Source organism: Ixodes scapularis, unplaced genomic scaffold (assembly GCF_016920785.2).
Source record: "Ixodes scapularis isolate PalLabHiFi unplaced genomic scaffold, ASM1692078v2 PGA_scaffold7__128_contigs__length_106722199, whole genome shotgun sequence".
NCBI classification, from domain to species: domain Eukaryota; kingdom Metazoa; phylum Arthropoda; class Arachnida; order Ixodida; family Ixodidae; genus Ixodes; species Ixodes scapularis.
In genome coordinates this window covers 60,277,384-60,297,943 of record NW_024609882.1, presented here as the reverse complement: position 1 = coordinate 60,297,943, position 20,560 = coordinate 60,277,384, and the positions used below count along the sequence as shown (strand labels likewise).

The following is a 20,560-nucleotide window of genomic DNA, read 5'->3' as shown; positions in this document are numbered from 1 at the left end:
CTTCGGTCCTGCTTGGGCAACACTAATGCGGGTGGCCGGATTGGGGTCGTCTGGAGCGGCACATTCTGGGATGCCGGGATGGTGCTGTCGTCCACGCTGTCGCTCGCCAACGCGTGCGCGGCTACGTCGCCCATGTCGCCCGCGTGTCCCGGCACACAGCCGACACTCATCTCTACTTCGGTGGCGTTCAGGAAGCCTGAGACTCGCGCTCTTGGTGTTATGAGTGAGCGTCCCGATCTCAGGGGTATTGCTGAATTGGCTGATGGTTTCCCGGTCACCTATGTAAATCCCCAAACGTCCACCAGCCTGTCGTAGTCCCTGACGAGTCTATTCGCGCACCTGAAGTACTGCACGAAGAATCGCGGAGAGTTTGAGCTGGCTTGAGTTTGATTGGTAGTCGTATTGGTGCACACATTTGCAGTTCCCGAGTTGTGAGATTACTGCTAATTTGTTTCTTCGGGTGGCAGCGTCCGGGGCTGCATCTGTGAACCCCGCGTTTTTCGTCTAGTCTCAGGGAGATGCCAATACTTTGCGTTCTGCCTTGTGGTGCTTGGTATTGCATTTCCACCAGAGAGGCTCGGGTAATTTGAGGAGGACGTCTCGCCACGGTACCAGTAGTCGTGCGTGTTGGGGTGCGTGTGGAGTTGATGGGTATAGGGGGAGGGCGAGGTGTCTTCGCGCGCTTCTGTGTTCTGTCGACGTACTTTGTGGCCCTCGTTGCGCGCCTGGATGACGGCTTTGAGTGGCGGGAGACCGCAGTACCTACGAAGTCCTTCAATCCTGGTAGGTTTTGAAGGCCAGTTATGGCTCGCAGACATTCAACGTTTAGAACATCTAACTGCTTGTTTAGTTTTTTTTTTTGTTTTGCCATTACTTTATTCCTAGTTTTATCAGTACTTCCTTTTTTTTTACAAGGTAACACCAACATTTTGTGGATCAGTTTGAATAAATTCAGGAAGCGTTATCTTAATATAATTTGTTTTTGAAAGATTGACATTTACCTTCAATTCCTGTTTTAATTCCTCAAATTAGCCTGCTGAAGTGTTTTGTTTCCTTCTACGTCGCTTTATTTTGAGTTTAGTCCGAATAATTTCCCGGCTGACACATTCGAAACATTCACATATGCTTGTATCCGGAGATAATCATGTCATCATATCTGCAGCGGGCACCGCACCCTGTGATGATGTATTATCAGTGTGACTGCATATTTACAAACGCACCAGTAGCAAAGTATTTTAATTTATAGGATGGCAAACTGATTTCTTGAAACGCAGAACCTAATATCACTAAGTATGCTACGCTTCGAATATCGGCGCTCCATTCTTGGATTGTCTTGTGGCAGCCGGCATTTTGTTGTCCAGTACAGAGTGGGCGCAATGGGCAATGATTACAACTCGAAACTTTTTTTTTTTTTTTTACATTAAGTACGGTGTTGAGAAGCTCGTACGATATTGTTCGCCTTTGTCGTTGACTATGTTAATATTTCTGGAGGACGAAAAAGCGTTTCCGGCAATTTCAGATAAAACTTTAGATAGCTTTCAACAATAATTTCGAGCAACGAGATAGCTGAGATGTCGTTACTCTGAAATGCATCTTATTCGGTGACTTTCGCAGAGCCTTTTTCCATACCCAGAACAGAATGAGGACCTCCGTGCTGGTGTTGGCCCTTTGCGTGGCCTGCCTGGTGCCCCTCTGCTCGTCCCTGGTACAGTGGGAGCAGTTCATCGGCTGTCTGCAGCGTCGCTTCAGTCGCTCCTTCCTGCTCGAGCCCAACGTGGACTGCGCCACCCGAAAGCTCTTTGTCAACTACCGCCGCTCCATCTACTGCGAAAACTGCGACTCGTAAGTTGGTCATAAACGCCTCGGTAGACCATTCGCAAAACCTTCCGCGGCGCCAAAAAGTTTGCTGAGAACATCCTGTATAGGTCCGGCTGCAGGCGAACCGGGAAGGAGGGGACGGGGGTGGTTGCAAAGCAACTTCGCTGCTCTCTCTCTATCTCCTCTGTGTCCCGTGGCAGATACTGCATGGACAAGATGAGTTGGCAGGACGTGCCCATAATTTAGTGCGAACTGAGCAAGAATCCCTTTCTTACTTTTGGGGAAAAATCTATTCGGTGGGTTTTGGGCATATCGAGCAAGTAGTATCAATCAAATATTCATATTTCAGTAAATGCATGTGTCAGGTTACCCAACGAGTCGCAAATAGAGGTCGAGAAATCAGTCTGCAAGCAAGGCTCCTTGAGTTTACATGGCACGCACTGCCACGTTTAGGTTACTTCGTGCATACTACACTACGATCCACATGAAACACCAATATTTCTTTATAATATGTTTTTAATGCTTCATTTTATACATTACATTGTATTGTGGCTCGCCAAAGTCAACGGGACCTGTAAATGGAGCCCGGCAATCGGTGTAATGCTCTTTATTGTTGTTTTTTTGTTGTTGTTGTTGTTGGTTTGTTTTTTTTTGTAGAATATTGATACCACATCTTGGCAGCAAAGAAACACTTCACCGACTAAAAAAAATTTTAAAAACTAAAAAAATTATGTTAAGACTCAAGAGTCACTTAGCCATCTGTTAAATACGTTCAACACTCCCATTACAAAGAAACATATATTTCAATACAAATATTGCACACTGAACTGCACATTATTTATCGGTGTTTAAAATAAAATGATACCAAAATCAGCAAAAACAGCAGCATGACTCACTGCACGCCAGCACATTCCATTAAACACAGACAAAAACAAATCGCATAACAATTCACAAATTACCACATCTGTACATCATATATCTATAAAAGATTGTATTACAAGCCACAAACAGTGCCGCCTTTTTACAAACCGTGAAAAATTGCAGACATCTTTTTTTGCCAGACGACGCCCTTCACTGCAAACTTGGGATTCAAGATGCATCGTGGGGAAGCCGACTTGCAGGCGTTCCTGAAAGAACAGGACAGTTTGCTAACTCTCTAGAATACTTTGAACTAATGGTCACCTATGGCCTCTGTGAGTTAAGTAAACTCTGCCTGTGGTGTTATTCGTCTTATTGTCAGGATATTAATGAGCTGACACTGATAATAACTACTAATCAATCGTGAACACATAGTTTACATTGACGAATATATGCGGTTTACTGGCTTATTCTTATTCGTGAGTTGCTCTCCGTTTATTACGGGGAACCAGCTCTCAAGTTTTAGTGTAGTAAAAAAAAACGCTGAAATCATGCTACACCTTAGTTTGAAAGAATAAAAGTTTGGAAGACGGAAACACTACTGCACTCTCTCTCATTTAGAAACACAAAAACGCACTGAAAACGCAATAAAAAATCAACAAGTCAAAAATAAATGTGGTTGAAGTTTAAAGATTCTCCGGTTTGTGTCGTACCCTGTGTCTCGCCTTTTTGTTATTGTTCAAAAACCACCAACACGCTCAAAAAATAAAAAATAAAAAGGAAGTGCTTTCTCTTTGTTTTGGTAATTTATGTTCTACTTTTTCTTAAACTAAAATATCTCATTAACAACATGCACTCCTCTGTTCGAAACATATAAATCCTGCTGTAACTACGCGAAGCGCGACGTTGCCTGCATTACTAACACTAACGAAACGTAATCACTATATAACGTCGAATGAAAGGGTTAGCAAACACAGTCATTAATATTGGACCAGTCACTGATATGTGATAACGTTGCTCAAGCGGATAAACCATTTTATGATTTATCAAGTACCTCGGCCGTTTTTATTGTCAGGCTTTAGTCGTAGCACAAATAAACTTCTAGATAATTGTCGACTCCAAGAATTTTGTGGGTGACCTCTTCCCCACCATGTGCGCATAACATCAAAGCCGCTTATATTTTCAAAAAGAATCGCGCTAACGACGAGTCTTCAAATATAATTTGTCATCGCTAAATCTGTCAAAGACACAACTTCTAATGGGGTCAAGTAAAAAATCTGAATCAATATTATTAATAAATCATTTAATAGTCATTTTATAAACTGGACTTGTAAATCATTCAACCAGGCCAATTGGCACTCCAAATGTTCCTAGGAAAATATTCGTGCATGCATTTAAAGTGTAAAGGGTTCAGCGAAAACACTCTAACAATTATGCGCTTTTAGGTTTTGTGACATCGCAAAAGTATCCTACGCACTGTCAAACGATACGTTTTAGCATAAATATACCGCTAGCGAATAGAAACAAATGCCATAAGTTCAGAGCTTACAGATATATATATTTAAAAGCTTATAAATGGTCTTCAAACATGTTTAAGGAGAAAAACGGACACTCGATTCGTCTAGATAATCGATGTCATTCATCCTTATGCATTCGCAGGCTTTGTTCGCCGCCATTTTTTTTTTGTCGCTGGTGAGTTATAATTAATGAATCAATTAACGGCAAGCTTCAAAACTTCAGTATTTACTCGGGAGCGCCAGCACTTGATTTGGATGAAGACTGAGCCTGGAGTGATGAGTATTTAACTTTTTTTCTTGAGAAATGAACTTCGTAAACTCTTCTTGTTAACGAATTACCTGTAGATAAAGTTAATGCAAGGATGCCGAAGAGATGGTTAAGAAATTAACATTTTTTAACCTTTTAGAATGGGTGAAAAAGAAATGCACAAATACGAATTTACAAAAAGATAGGAGATTCATGTTATCCTTTCGTTCCGTTCTCCCCTTCTCCAGGGTTAAAAAATCCCAGTAGATGACTTGTTGACTCCTATTCCTGGGCATCCACAGAGCATAAGGTTCCTATGCCACACAAGAAAAAAAATCTATCCGGCAAGTAATACCATGCAATCCTGAAATTTTAATTTCAGCACTCAGTCGAACATATCCAGCAATTCGTGGTGAAGTTGACAGGCATCGCTAGCTCAAGCCGAAGCTGTACTGCTTTTTCTTTTTGCCGCAATTTGTGCCATAATTTGCATTAATAATCCCTGCGAACCGGTTACCGAGCGCTGGGAAGAATTCCTGCTACCGCGCCGAAACCTGAACCCAAGCGCAAAGAAACCACTAACGTTTAACGATGCATATATGTTTGTTTGTTTTCTGTTGTATGCATTCTTGTTTATGCGTTGCTTACTTTTTCTCTGACCTGTTTGACCTGCAAGACGCGGAAATACGTAAGATTGCAGGCGGAATGTTTCTTAGAGACTTGGTCGTGACAGAGCGCCGCGTAATACTTCCGGGAAAATAAAAAAAAACACGAGGAAGATTGTTGCGTAAGAACGTAAAGCGACAGCCGGGTCATTTACCGGAATGAAGAGAGCAAGGTGGTGACAATAGAGAGTTTTAGAGCAGGGGGCCCCCACGCTCTGCGGTCCTCGAGTAGAATGGGGAGTCTTACGGAGCATGCATAACAGAGTACTATTAAGGCTGAACCGCATGTAAGCGATTTAGCGATCGACGAGACCAGCGACGGCAACAGCGACCAGAGTCAGCGACGAGCGATGGAGACTTCTCACCAACGCTCGTTGCGTCGCTCGGTTTTTGGATTTCTAGAAAACGTCGCCCATAGCATTAGTCACTTGCTCCAGCCGCTTTCATGCGGCTTGCCTCCTCGCGCGATTGACCAAGCCACAACGAAGCGGGTTTTTGTCGTTTCTCTCGTTGCTTGTCAAATCGCGTTCACGTGGACTACATTTTCCGGCGACAGCGCCGAAGCACGTAGACCTATGTGCTACGTTAGCAGGCAGACGGGAACTCGCGTACAGATCTTCAGACATTTAACGTTACAAACCAGACGCATATGCCCGCGCCAAACATCGTGGACATATAAAAATACATAGCCCTCATGGTGTGTCTTCTTGTCGCTTAGGAATTGGCCAGGTACAGCTTCTTCATGGCAAGTTCTGAAGAAGATAAAACCTCAGAAGACGCACTCTAATTCTGAAGAGACTTCTGACCTTTTGATTTCAATTCTTTAGGGGAACACCGAAGTGAATCCCGAAGATGGCAGTTGACGAGGAATGTTTTCCAATGTTATATGCTCAAAAACTGCTGATTTAGTTATGCTTCCGATCACTTTTTATCATTCAAGAACAATGAAACTGCTCTAATATTTATCGTGCCGGTAGAAAAACCCAAAAATTTGAACAGAAAACAACCAAAGTCGAAACGGTCGAACTGTGAGAAGATGAAAGCATCAGGTATGCCGCCATGACGAACACAGCGGCATAAAATCTAAGTTTTTTTAAGTGTTCCCTCAACACGTATTATCGAAGTCTTCGACAAAACGCTTGGCTTTGGTCGGCCTTTTATGACTGCACAAGCTTCGTTTCAATGTTTGTTTGCTTTTTTATTTTGATTGTGGCGGTAATCCAACCGTCTCGCACTTAGAAATTAAGTTAATAACTAAACGCATGGAGGTCAAGATCATGAACTATACTTTTTGTGTTTCTAACACACCGGCGGACGCAGCCAAACACTACGCTAGCGTTAGGTTTGGACTTAAGTTGTCACTTATCTAACGGGAGTTTCAGTCGAATGCCAATCAAACAATTGGGTCCAACTTGCGCCTTGCGCTTACCCCTTATTGGTGGCGTAGAAAGTGCAGCGCTGCGGTCTTGGTTCGTTTCACTTAAAGGGATACTGAACCAAAGAATTTAGTGCCCGTAATAAGTGGCGCACGTTCTTTCCACCAGCCAGCAGCCGCCGGTGTGCGCGAGCACACGCAACAAAAATGACGTCACAGACCTCCATTCGTGGTTGAGAGGACAATGAAATGCATGGGCTTCGGACTAAAGGAGAATAAAGACAGGCTTTTCATCTCTACAAGTGAAAGCTACGTGCTTGTTAGACCAATTCATCGCTTACTTTTTACACCAGGCACCACTGTGTAGATGAAAAACTTGTCTTTATTCTCCTTTGGTCCGAAGCCCATACCTTTCGCTGTCATCTCAACCACGAATGGAGGTCTGTGACGTCATTTTTGTTGCGTGTGCTCGCGCACACCGGCGGCTGCTGGCTCGTGGAAAGAACGTGCGCCACTTATTATGGACACCAAATTCCTTGGTTCAGTATCCCTTTAATGCGTGAACGAAGCCAAAACTACAAGCACAAACATGTTGCCCTAAACGACGCGTGCACTATGAACGCGCGTGCTTGCCTGAGGTGCTAAAAGCCGAACACTCACTCTTGTAGCTTCTGCTACGCCTGGACGTTAGTTCTAAACTCTATGAGAGTCATATATTGCATATTACATCGTATGCATTTAGGACATACCAGTCAAAATCATAGATAAATAATACCGCATCGATCTTTACGCAAAAGGCACACCGATCCCGATATTGCCACATAGTATCGCTTCCAATTTCAGACAAAAATATACATATCTCCTCTGTGTTTACTGTGACAGCCACATCGTTTCGGTTTTAGAGTAGGAAATGCATTTTAACGCTACCTTTCTATTCCAAAATTTTGGCCGCCCGTCCGGCCGTCAGTCGACCTGTCTGTCCGTTCGTCCGTGCATTTCCCTCTAAGTTTAGCGGGTAAATGAATTTTACGTGGCCTATACAGAAACTTAGTTTTCCCGCTAAATTTAGGAAAAAGATTTGATATCACGTGATCTGACGTTGCGGGAGCTACAGGCTAATCCAGTTTCACACTCAGAATTTAGCTGAAAGATTGACGTCACATGACCTATATTCCAATTCAATTTGTGTGTCACGTGATTACGTGACGTAATGTCACGTGACCTATACACCAATTCAGTTTCCCCGCTAAAATTCGCGGAAAAATAGATGTCACGTGACCTTAGGAGCAAATCAGTTTCCCCGCTAAATTTAGCGGGAAAATACATGTCAAGTGACCTATACACCAATTCACTTTTCCCTTTAAGTTTGGCGGTGAATCTGGTGTCGCGTAACTTGACGTCCCGCAAACTCTGCACCAATATAGTTTCACCCCTAAATTTAGCAGGTAAATTGAAAGTACGGTCCATGCATTATAGGGCTTTAACTGTAAAGGTGTTTGGTTTTTGAGTTTGCCACTTACATAAGCTATTTCCGTCATACTTCTTAGCCCTTTAAATAATCTGCTAATGTAACTTACTAAAATAATTTTTAAGCTCTTCGTTTATATTTTTTTAGGGCATAGAAAGTTCAGTTTTATCGCATGTTTTGTTTAAATTATTTGAGCTTGTGTCTGTGCCATATGTCACACAACGCGCAGTCTGCCAGAGATATCGTAGACTGCTGTAATCGTGCTTAGAATCGGTCGTAGATTTCTATAGCTACCTCAAGAGAATGGGCGTTTTTGACTGTTCCTTGTGGCACGACGCAATCGAGAATGGGTTCAAGAAAAGATAGTTCATGTCTTAAAGTTGCTATTTGGCAACTCTTGTCTGCCTTTGAGGTGGCAGAAGCAAAAATGCATGGTGGGAATCGGCTTCAAGTTGTCAGTGACTAGAACTGCAGAGCTAGTAGCCCTGCTGGAAAAAATGAGGATGTCTGAAGAATCATGTACTGCATGTTCACTGAGAAGAAACAACGTGGTAAATAGCAGCTGCGGTATGTAAAACTGTAGCACCTAAACGAAAAGATCAGTCGCTCTCTGGATGGAGACTCAGTGACGATGACATTTGCTCAACGGCAAAGCGAAATTCTTCATTGCATGCTAAGACTGCGATGGCACTCTCTGTTCCAACCAAAACAAAACATTTATTTTTATCACACGTCATATCTTTGGTGGCATATTGTTTTGAATAAAAATACAAATTTAATGCGTTTACGTGACAAACAAACGTAGAAACAGTGTTTGTTATACGACATAAAATATATTTGAATTTACGACATTGGTTCATTGAAATAGAATTACCACAACTGCCCATTACATACAAACCAATTTTTAAAGAAAAATCTCACATCCCAAAACATTTTCAGAAAAATCTCGGTCGCACTGCTTCTCCGGCCACAACTTGTATAAGATATATTTTTGGTCAAGGTAAAAAACGTCGTAAGGTACAGGGTTAGTTGACAAAGTTTTTAGTATGTGTTATAGAAATAATTCTTTCAAAAGGAAGCGTAAGGGCAATGCCAGAACGTCATCTTTGCCACTTTTGGCTTGCGAATTCAATTACTCCAAGCATCCACCGCGCTCTTTAGACACACCATTAGAGATATCAATCGCATCTAGTTATAAGGGCGTAGCACAGAGCAGATTACTCATTTCGGTGCTTTCCGCAGGTACTTTACGTGCCAGGGTAACTACGAGGCGGTCTTCCTCTGCCAGCAAGACGCCAAGGCCTACGAACTCTCCGAGGCGTTCAGCGAGTGCCGGGAAGAAATCCAGGGCAAGGGGTACGAAGCGGACAACCTGGTCCTCAACGAGATCGACCGGTTCGGTAGACAGGGAGGAGACTGCATGGCGGCCTACCTGAACAAGACCCTCAACTGCCACTACGACCCGACCACCGTGGTCTGCAACCACACCCACATAGAGTAGCGCACCATCACCAGTTCTCTGCTGACACTATACCACCTAGAAGACGAGGCCTGTTCATGACGCCATCGTTAGTGGCCGCACCACGCGGCCAACACACTAAAGCTGGACGAGAGATACCAAAAGTGGTGGACAACTCCGCCTTGTCTTCTGGGTGGTATTGGGTTACATCGATGAAGGTGCCAAGTTTAGGGGGCAGCTTTCCTTTCTGTCATGGACACCTCGGCGAGAAATACTGTTTCGGATTTCTATCTTCAAGCGTCGTACGCCAACCACAATACTTTGTTGCACCTTTCTACATGTGGAATTGAAAATTTGAATTGAAAGTCAGTGCAGCGGAAGAATGGTCCATAACTGATAGCCAGTACACATAGGTGGAATATCAAATCGTCCTTGTTAACGATTAAAGTGAAGTGACACTAAACCAAATTCCAAAGAACGATAATGGTGGAACACGCAAGACATAATGTATCAGCAAGTGTTTTCACGCGAAAAATGACCAACTGGCGACGCATCAAAAACAAGTTTACTAACAAGTGGTACTGATGTTGCTTGCTAATTGCTATGGAAAGCTATTTTTGCTTATGCTGCTGAGGGGTGTGTGCCTCCATGTCTTGTAGAACCACGCTATGGTAGTTAAAGTTTTTGTTCGTGAGAGCGTTGGAAGGGTGTTCAAAGAACGGTGCACTAGAAAACCCGCGAGACTTTCGTGAGGTTTTCTCAATATTGAATCTAGTGCCTAGAAACAAGACGTTGGGGCATCAAAAGCAGTACAACACAGGAATATTATCGTAATAAAAGGGCACTGTATATGCCAAAAATATTAAAGCACTAAATTATCTACATATTCTTTTAGACAGTTGTGTTCTGACATTCTTAAGAAACAAATAAATTTCGAGGATATAACAAACATCTGTCATAATATTAGAAATAAAAAAGAAACACCAACAAAATGCACGTTTTTTATCCAAGTGTTGAAATATTTGCGCCATGGCATGCTGGAAAGTTTATTGTTCAAATAAAATTTTCAGGTGGTAACTGTAAAAAACAGAAGGTAGAAAAAAAACTGAAGAGGGCAACAGAGGTTCATTTTATTGATGGTCTCTACCTTTTCTCCTCTACATTGCGGGTGGATAACCAAAAAGCAACACTTTTGTTTTATTTGGGCCCGCCTCTATAAGGCATTTGAATAAAAATGGCATCCCTAATTCTTTCAAGGAGTGTCTTCCTGGGGTTTATTAAATGTGTCATTATCAAAATTATTAAACCGGAAATGCTTAAAGTCCGGATCTCGTTCTTCTACCTTCTGCTGCACACCCGTTCCAAAAAGACCATCACAAATGGGTAATGTTCCATCAGACATGTTTTATGCTCCATTTCGTTTCTTGAAAAATCATCAGACCTTTTTGATGAGTCATCATACCTTCTTGATGGTCCACCACACTTCCATGGTGTTCAAATGGTGTTCGACTCCACTTTGGGCCTCAACTTTAGAGTGAAGGCCAGGATCAGGCTTCACTGACCATTTGTTTTGTCATCACATGGCATCTTTGACCCATGTCTGTCACGTTTGCAATGATCTGGTGAACCAGAAAAAGGCAAACTTGGCACTTTTCAGTCTAGTTAGTGCCACTGATAAGTACTTTGGCCTTGGGGCAGAAACTTACTAAGCCGAAGTATGGCAACTATAATTACCAAACTTGGCCGAAGTTCGGCTTTTCTCCATTGAGCAGCCTGGGTGTGTGGGAGCAAACCTCAAGAAGCCCGAGGAAGATCAAGTATAAAAACGATCTGTCGCCCTTACAAATTTGTACTCCGACGGAGCCCGGAAAAAACTGTGGGGTCTCCGTATGACATCCAGAAACCTTGAGGGTGGCATATCCGTGCGATGCCGACAGCTCTGACCCGGTCACGACAGTGTCACGGTCTCTATTTTATTGAGGAAGGAAGACGTTGGGTTGCATAATGTTGAAAGAGGAAACAAATTTAAGAGACCATTACCCTTCCGGAAATATGGCGACAAAAACTTGTCGTTATTTACGTTTCTGCCCTCTGACATGTCTTGTTTCTTTCGTTTGACGTTTATTTTTTGTAACACTTCTTTTCAGTTATGCACATTTTTTTACTAGAGTTAAATATTGCACTTTCAAAGTATGTATGGCAATACACGACAAGCGACAAAGAATTGCAATGAAAAGAGTTTTTTTTTTTATCAACATCAATTGTGAAACAACACCAAAAGACAGTAGAGTGATGTGTACAGCGATGGTCAATTTCATCCAATCCACGTGTAACAAATATTAAAAATCAATGAAGTGGGTTAGTCACTATTTTTCAAGTCCAGAAAGCAAACTCGTCTTTACTAAAAGTTTTTCAAAAGCCATAATTTTCCTGTGGCTAAAGTTGGTATGTGTGTGTTTTTTGTATGTAGAAAAGACGGTATTGCGAGCGTTAGGGACCTTAAGTTCAAGAAACAAAAGAAAGGAGCTGAATGACATAAATTTCAGTTTCCTCCCATTATACGTATTTTTTTGTTTCAAGAAATTTTTCCAGTGGCCCATAAGCATCGTTATTTTCATTGAAAAATAACGATGCCTTCGTACCAAGTTAAGGCACATATTTTTTTTTAATTATAACCTCTTATAATGTGAATTTGCAAAACACGAACCCATATATATTCATACTTTCACTGAAATTCAGTGGCACGAAAAGGGGGAACATATATGGTGCCAACCGCACGCCGTAACACACCGCCCGTGTGAACACACTTGGTGACAAATGCACTTATATATATATGTATATATATATATATATATATATATATATATATATATATATATATATATATATATATATATATATATATATCCAGGGTGTTTTTTTTTAAGCTTAACTGATTTGTTTAACAAAAAAAGCCGTGAGAGTTACACTTGTGCCGCTTGTGGAGGTAAGTTATACGGCCAGGGGGACATATTATAGGGGGCTAACCGTAACGATCAGTCGTTTAGTTAATTAAAGTTCGTTAATTAACTTTTCAATTAATGAAAATAGACATATGGTTCCAATTAGAAACTTGCTCAGCATCATCAAAAACCACTAAATCAGTCATTTTCAGAAAGACTTTTGGCTGGTGAGAAGTGTAGTATTGTACTAAAGTTACCACTCGTGGAGCAGGTACAAGGCTGGGGCTAGATAAGAGACGGAAAAATCGCGCAGGGCGCCTTATCGCAACCGCTAACTTTGTACCTGCTCCCACGAGTGGCAAATTTAGTGCACTACTACGCTTCTCACACGCTCAATGTCTTTCTGAAAATTACTGATTTAGTGGTTTTCGATGATGCTGAGCAAGTTTCTAATTGGAACCATATGTCTATTTTCATTAATTAAAAAGTTAGTTAACGAGTTTTAATTAATTAGCCGACTGATCGTTACAATTACATCCACAAGAGGCATAAGCGTAGCTTTCACGGCTTTTTTTAAACAAATCTGTTAAGCTTAAAAAAACACCCTGTATATATATATATATATATATATATGCTTGCGTATTCGACATCATTATTACTCACCGTGCAATTAGGTCTCTCGTTTCATTGCTTCAGTTCTCTCGTGTCTGTTCTCGTCCATCCGAGAAAATAAGCTGCTCCCTTCGCTCAAGTAAAGAAAACCTGCACTAAAATAAGAAGCGGAATACTGAAAATCCAGACTTGCGTGCGAAGTGCTGCAAGACTCCACTATAAAAAGTATACACTGGCTACCATCGCTGTGTGCGCGACTGCTGAGCGCGTGCTGATGGCGAGCTTCCGAAGTTCTTTCGCCAAGTACATTCCGCTTCCTTAAGATTGCTGCTCTTATCTGCCTATTAATTTGAGCTCATTTTTGAGCATGCACTGTAAACATTGCACTCAAATATGGCGTCCAGTGAATACCCCCTATTGGCGACTCCAGCGAAATCGACGCCTCGTAGCGGCAACGCCGAGAAGCTCAGGAGGGGAGGTCGTTTCGACAACGTTGGTTTCGACTCTGTCGTATGCTATCGCTCTTTGGTTCTCGTAGGCAGCATAGAAACAAACATTTTTTTCCACTAATTTATTTTTAGCTTATGCCGTGTCGCTTCTACACACTGACTAGAAGGATTTTACCGTCGAAAAATTGATTTTGCTTTCATATACGACGATTCTATGCTGTAGTGCAAGAAATTTTGGTGGTCCGCCTGCTGAACGACGAAAAGGACTTCCTTTCGTCCGCCATATTACCTGACCAGCGCGCCATCTATAGTTCGCTGGTGTCGCGAGGCCGCGGTCAATGACACTAGCAGGAGAGCACCAGGGCCCGTTTGCTCGAAGCACTAACCGCGGCTAAAGTTAGCCGCAGTACCTAGGAGAGGGATTTTGAAAGCACGTGACTGGGGGGCTCAGTAGGGATGCGGGGAAACATGGCGGCGCCCCAGCGAGTGAGCGCCGCTCGCTTTGGAAATAATATGTCGTCCTAGCTGCAATATCGAGCGCGTTAGTCAGCAACGAATGGTGCAGGAGGCTTTCGCTTTGCCTTATACCTCAATTAAACCGCAAAGCATGGGCAATGACATCGGCGCATTGTTTAGATAGTGTTTCGATTCTGGGCAGTCGTACAAAATCACTTTTTTTAAATTGCTTTTGCTGAATAGAGCCAACTCCAAGTCATGGTCAAAAAGATTGAGCGCCATTGTTGTCGGAAAGCTCGTCTGCTTCTTTAGCAGACGAACATTTTAGAACTTCGCTGTGCTAGGGGCGACACGCCGTGGTGCGCCAGGTTTTGTATTACGGAAGCGCATTCATTCCAGTAAAAAAACGAGGCGAACTATAAGTAGGTATACAATATTTTAGGTTCTCTATATATTTAGGGTGCGATCTTTATTTACTTGAGTTTCTGCGATTTGTACAAACACACGCAAATTTGTCTTTTCTCGATGAGGCGGATGCAGGTTTCCGTTGCCAGGGGGCGCGACCTGTACCGATCGTCTGTTATCGTCTGCAAATACGGTTCCCCCAAAGCCGTTTCAGGGCACACGATCGGTCCACACGCCCGATCCATGGTATCGATCGTTTTTGTTTATCGATCGTATTTTGTTCCGGTTCCCTAAAACTCTATTACCGCGTCGCTGTTCGCGGTCTCCGGAGTCCGGAGGAGCGTCAACGAAGTAAAAAACAAAGTAGACGGATTACAAGAGTGCAAATAAAATCCGCGGTAAGGCTTGGTAGGTTCTCTACTCAGTTAAACAATTTGAGTGTAGACCTACACGTGATTTACCACTTTGTTCCAATGTACTACGCTGCAGTCCGGCGCAGCCAAAATGCGACATGTGGTGGCCCGGGAGAGCCGGAGCTAACGGACGCCGAGGAGCGAGTGATCGGCCTCCTCAGCGAAGCCTTTCTAGTAGGAATCGAAGGGGCCTTCGACATCGGAGCACGGCAGTTGGGTAAGTGCTAAATGTTCACCAATGCGCAAGGCGCCTCTTCCCCCCCCCCCCCCCCCCCCCTCCCAGCATATACTGGGAGGTTTCACTATGTAGATGATGTCGAACGTGTATTGCTAGCACTAGAAACATGAAAGGCTGACTGAAAAACTGAGCGATTCTTCCTTTTCAATTTTCTAGAGCGTCACGAACAGACCCAAGCAGCTGCCGATCACGGTTCGGAGATCTCCCCCAATTGTAAGTTCACGATATCTCAATGTTCTTATAAAATCGTGAAAATATTACATTGTATTTTCAGTTTTCGTCATAGATCCGGGCGCTGGATCCAGCACTGCACCACACCGAAGTTGGCCGGTGCACCCAAGGTCAGTTTTTATCTTTATCAACGAGTTAGAGTGCTACATATACAGCTGCAGTTAAATTACGAGTGCTTTCTTTTACTCTGTCCCAGTCCTAGTACCTCGGAGGGCATGCTGTGCAACCAGAGTGAGTATTATGAACAACGCTATGGGTATTTTTGTACAAGTGTTTACATTCGGCATCTACAATATTTAGTAGCATGTTTCACGTCTTGCCCATGTATAGAAAATGAAAACATTTGGTCAAAGTTTGTCACTCAACTGTCGGACCCTGTTCCAGTTATCCAAAAACCGAGTAATTAAATATCCGACAAGCATCACGACATGCCAGGAAAACTTAGATTGCTGGTGCACACAGTGCACACCGTTACTTGGCTCAGGGATTCCGTTAGGAGGATCGGTGGCCTGGTGTGTTAGTGTTCCCCAGCTGCAAGCACGCATTCAAAATCCAGGGATCCTGTTTTCATTCCATATTTGTGCCAGCTTCAATCTGGATTAAGATCGTATCGGCGTGCTGTCGGACATCACTACTGCACGATACATGTAGACTTTAGGCTAGCAGTCATACTGCACTGGCCAAATTCCTCATCTCCAGCACAACCAGCACTATTGTACACCAGACTGACCTCATATATTAACATCTGTTTTGGTTCTGATCCCACATAATTTCATTCACACACATTGTACGATGATTACGTCGTTTTGTTGGCCGTGTCGGGCACTTTAGCCATCACACACTAGTCTGTAAGCATGAAGCGCCACATATTTTATTCATTACGTGGAGGTGCAGTTGCAGAAGCCTTGACTTCACAACCCTCAGTAGCACGGCCTGCATTAGCGCGGCCTGCGTCGGCCCGGCCTGCAACACCGGGGCCTGCAACACCACGGCCTGCATCAGCACGGCCTGCATCAGCACGGCCTGCATCAGCACAGCCTGCATCTGCACGGCCTGCAGCAGTAAGGGCTGCAGCAGCAAGGGCTGCTGTTGGGATAGCTGCCAGCACACCCCCAGCAGTTCGACGGAGTGAGTATACGTAAAACACATATTTAACATGATTATACATTCTTGCATTGTTGTTGTTAAATTAACGTTTTTGCTGTGCGCTACTTTTTGAGGAGCTTCTGAACGTCCAACACTTCCACTTGAACCTGTGACATCACTGGAAGACCTCTAAACTGCACAGACGACATTCCAAAGCTCTCCGACATGGTTGCTAGCACCTGTATTATTCAATGTCTAAAGTTCGAATGACAATGGTTATGTCACACATCCATGCAACATGTAGCAGTACAAACTATGATTGCAGCAAAGAAAACTGGATGATTATTTGTGCTCCATGCTTTCAATCCTGAACAGGACCACACTTCAACGCTGACAAGTTTATTTTCAGAAATACTTCAAAACACAAAGCTAGAGAGGATATTTTTGTACAGGCACTTTTCATGTAACATGAAAAAAAAGACATTTAAATATAAATTAAAGTTCATCATTTTGAGCTACTATTTTGAGGATCTCTGGCACATGTGTGTATACATATCCCATAGCCGATTTAAAAAATAACAAATCATTACTCCACCAATTCAGGCGACAACAAAGATGTGGGACATGAGATCCTGCAGACGCAGGTGGCGGTCCTGGAGCTGCTCGATGCACTGGTTGCAGCGCAGCAGGGCATACTAGCGCCGCAGCAGGGTATGCTAGCGGCGCAGCAACAGTTACCGCCGAATTCAGAAACCTCACTCGAACTACACTCAAACTTAAGGGCCCTCCACTTCCTCGAGGAAGGCGCGAGGGCCCGCGCTGGCCAATCGCGAGGACGGATCCGCCGTCGCGATTGGCCAGCGCCGGCCCTCGCGCTTTCTTCGAGGAAGTGGAGGGGCCCTCCAGTTTGAGTGTAGTTTGAGTGAGGTTTCTGAATTCGGCGGTTAATGGCCCTAAAGGCAGAGAAATATGGAGTGCAATTTGTTAACGCTCCTGCTCTTCCTGAATAAACCTATGTATTTTGGCCCGTTTCAACATCTGTTGACCAACAAATAAAGGTACTGGCCAAGTGAGTTTCCAAGCAAAGCATGTGACAACACTTCATTGCAGTAAACTCTACTGGAGCACTCTCACATGCTTGTCTCCAGCACCTTTACTTGCTCCTTGTGGAAGAGTACAGTTTTAAGTAAAAGCCGCGAACAACCGCACTTCTTGCAGCCGCACCCGCCACCATGGGTCGTGCCCTCCTAGTTCTCGGTGCTGATGTGGGTGCCTCCCCCTCCTCCTCCTCCTCCTCCTCCTCCTCCTCCTCCTCCTCCTCCTCCTCTTCTTCTTCTTCTTCATCATCAGACAGGTCAACTGTATACACAAGAGAATATTCATTAGAGCACTGTCCCACTCATAAAAATTTAAGGCAGAAAATGCCAATTGTATATGGTGCCTGCTACCTGCTTACTTGTACAGAACTGGTAAGCTAAAGGTGGTTAGCAAGAAACATATGTCTTCCAATTATTCTCCTGAGCCAGCTCCGAAAGATAGCTTGCTTACTGCAAAAAACGTTTTCATTGCACAAAAAAAAAAAGATAGATCCGGTCATACAAACTATTTCATTGACTTACGCTAATTGTTCACATGTAAGGCAGATTTTCGGAGAGCTAAGAGTGTCAGGTGAACAGATGCGGTCCAATACATAAAGAGATTGTGCAAAAACGCCCACCGAAAAGCAGCCTTGTAATAGCCTACTTCTATAAACCCCTGCATGTGACACTGCGTTCTGGCAGCGAGTTGGTCATGGAATGAGGTGCCAGGACTTCGGTTTCGATCTACGAGCCCTCAAAGTTATTGCGACAGTATGTGTAAAATGTGGCAGTGTATTTGGTGGCGACGTGATGACGGAACTGAGGTTGAGCAACTGAAAACCAAAATGCGCTGCTTAATGTGTTTCCATTAGGGGCACTTCCACTCAGGAAAAGGTCTATTATGTTACCTAGTGGTTCATTGAGAGACATGTGGCGGCGCATACAGTAATTGTGAAGAACCACACAGGCCACAATAATCTTGCAGCAGATCTTGGGTCTGTATTGTAGGAAGCCTCCAGACTTGTCGAGGCACCTGAAGCGAGATTTCAAGAGCCCGAACGTCCGCTCGATGACTTGTCTGGTCTTCGTCAGGGCATCATTGTAGTCCAACTCTGGTTGGCCCTTGGGTGCTCGAATTGGGGTCATGAGCCACGGCTGGACAGAGTACCCAGCGTCCCCTGCATTATCCAAGAAGGGCTCAGATGGTCATTTCATGTTGCTTCACTTAAGAGAGACAAGCTACCGACAGTTCATCTTTTAAAAACCCGAGACTCAGGATACACTGAAACTACAAGGCAACTATTCCATCGCCGAGACTATGTATAAGGTCACTTCATACAGTCGTGCCGACTGTGAGCACAACCAAATGCGTACCACGTTGTAGAGAAAGCAGAGAAGTGCGAGACTTTTTTTTTTCTGTTGTTGGCGCAGAGGAAAGACGGCAACAATATTAACACATGTTCATCAAAGAGCCGCTTAACTCGTTGGACGTTCGCTCTGTTGTTTTGCAATCCTTTCACATTGCGGGAACAGCAGCCCACCATGGATAACAACGTTCCTGCAGTGCGTTAGTCTTCGGCATCCAGAAACAAGCAACAAACTTTGTTGCGTAATTCGAGCGCCCCACTTTTCGTGGAGCAATTTTTTGTGCCGGTGACACGACAGCACAGCTAGTTTCATCGGCAGAGTACTTGACCATAATCGTGTTTCATTTGAATCTACTAAATAAAAGCCTAATAGACTTCTTCCAAAACCGACGCGCCCCATCGCGGCGAAATACCACGCAGTGCACTCTGGGAACTAGTTGGCCACTCAGTTTCAGTTTCGACTGAGCAGCTTTCATCTCATACTATCACGCCGCGACCGAACACGCTGCTTGGATTTTCGACTATCTGACTTTTCACGAATGTACAATTCCCTCATTCTCGAGCGATACAAAAACGAAGACCGGGGCACTTTTCTTGGTTCCCGAAACACCGGATATTGTGCGTGTGTATGCAAACCTACACTCTTAGAAAAAAGGGTATGGATAGTCCTCCCTTAGGGGAGGAACGGTCTTGTAACCTATGTTCCTTTAGAAAGGGAGAAACGTTCGTCCCTGAAGCAGGGGAGCAACGTTCCTCTGTCGCTTGCATGTCAATATGGCGGCCCCGAATCGAGCAAATCGAGCCCAATAAGGCTTAACCAGGACGCTACGTCTCTTGTACGGGACGAGAGCAGCAGCAAATAAAAGCGTCACACGAGCTTTCCGCAAACTGTGTTTATTTCCGAAGCCAGATTCCCCCCACAGGCACAGAAACTTGCGTTTCGAAAGTAGTTACTCAGTCTTCTCGTCGACAGCACTGCATGTTAAACGGAGACAACCGATACCCAGTTACTTCGCGCACTTTGAATCTTACCTTTGGTGTTCCTCGAGTCACAATTCCTTCGTCAACCGCACATCACAGAGAAGGGCAAACTCAATCCGCGAAACCAAAAGCCGCTCTCGAAAGAACAAACTCGAAGCCGCTGTTTATCGCGTAGCGTGAAAGGTTAAATCGCTAGCCACCAGATGGTGGGGTCAAGCAGAGTAATTGCAAGCAGCTAGGCTAGGTGGCGCTTGGTACCGCCCAATTCATGTTCTACAAAAAATAATTTAATTTTTTCAGGCCACTACTGCGCTTCAGAGCCGCTCTCCTGCGCTTGGGGAACCTCTACTATACACACACATTACACTTATTACAAGCATTAGGTGAACATACATTGAGCACATACACGGCACACACACAAATATTGATACAACGGAACACCACACTAACCCGAACACTACATCCGTGCTCTGAGTTTCCGTCTTTTATACTGGTCGTTTTGAACGTACGGAACTTTTCGGTGACCCCCTAAGCAATAAAAAATATTCCCAGCATGTTGATTTTTTCGCAGCAATGTCATGCCTCTGAGAGTATTTTAAATGGCTCAGGGGACGAATCTCTTATTAAAAATTTAAAGCTCGATCATGCCGTAATTATTTTAAAGCCTATAAATCGAGCCGCCCTAATGCGGTTCGAAGCCATGAGTTTGTTTCCCCACACGGCACGTCGTAGCCTGTATTTCTATTGGTTTTTCTATTTGTGCCGTTCGCGCAAAGCTGCGATTGCCGTCTTGAATTAATCTCTGTAGAGCGGATATTCACTCAGCTGGAAGTGATGCTTCACATGCTGAGAAATCGCTTTTCGATCAACTTGAATGCAGTCAAAGCCGCGACT

The 20,560-nt window shown here is 43.8% G+C and overlaps 1 protein-coding gene across 1 annotated transcript; it reads left to right on the top strand.

The window, feature by feature from the left end:
* Window positions 1-1,639: 1,639 nt before the first annotated feature.
* On the top strand, window positions 1,640-9,449 carry LOC121047750. The gene is made up of 2 exons (XM_040503236.2): window positions 1,640-1,842; window positions 9,191-9,449. The coding sequence occupies exons 1-2, from the start codon at window positions 1,640-1,642 to the stop codon at window positions 9,447-9,449; spliced, it is 462 nt and encodes a 153-aa protein (XP_040359170.2).
* Window positions 9,450-20,560: the final 11,111 nt, after the last annotated feature.

Excerpts from the sequence above, each read along its gene's own strand:
- LOC121047750 (XM_040503236.2), top strand. The coding sequence starts at position 1,640 with ATGAGGACCTCCGTGCTGGTGTTGGCCCTTTGCGTGGCCTGCCTGGTG. Across the intron at positions 1,843-9,190 it reads TACTGCGAAAACTGCGACTC|GTACTTTACGTGCCAGGGTA; the intron begins GTAAGTTGGTCA and ends TGCTTTCCGCAG.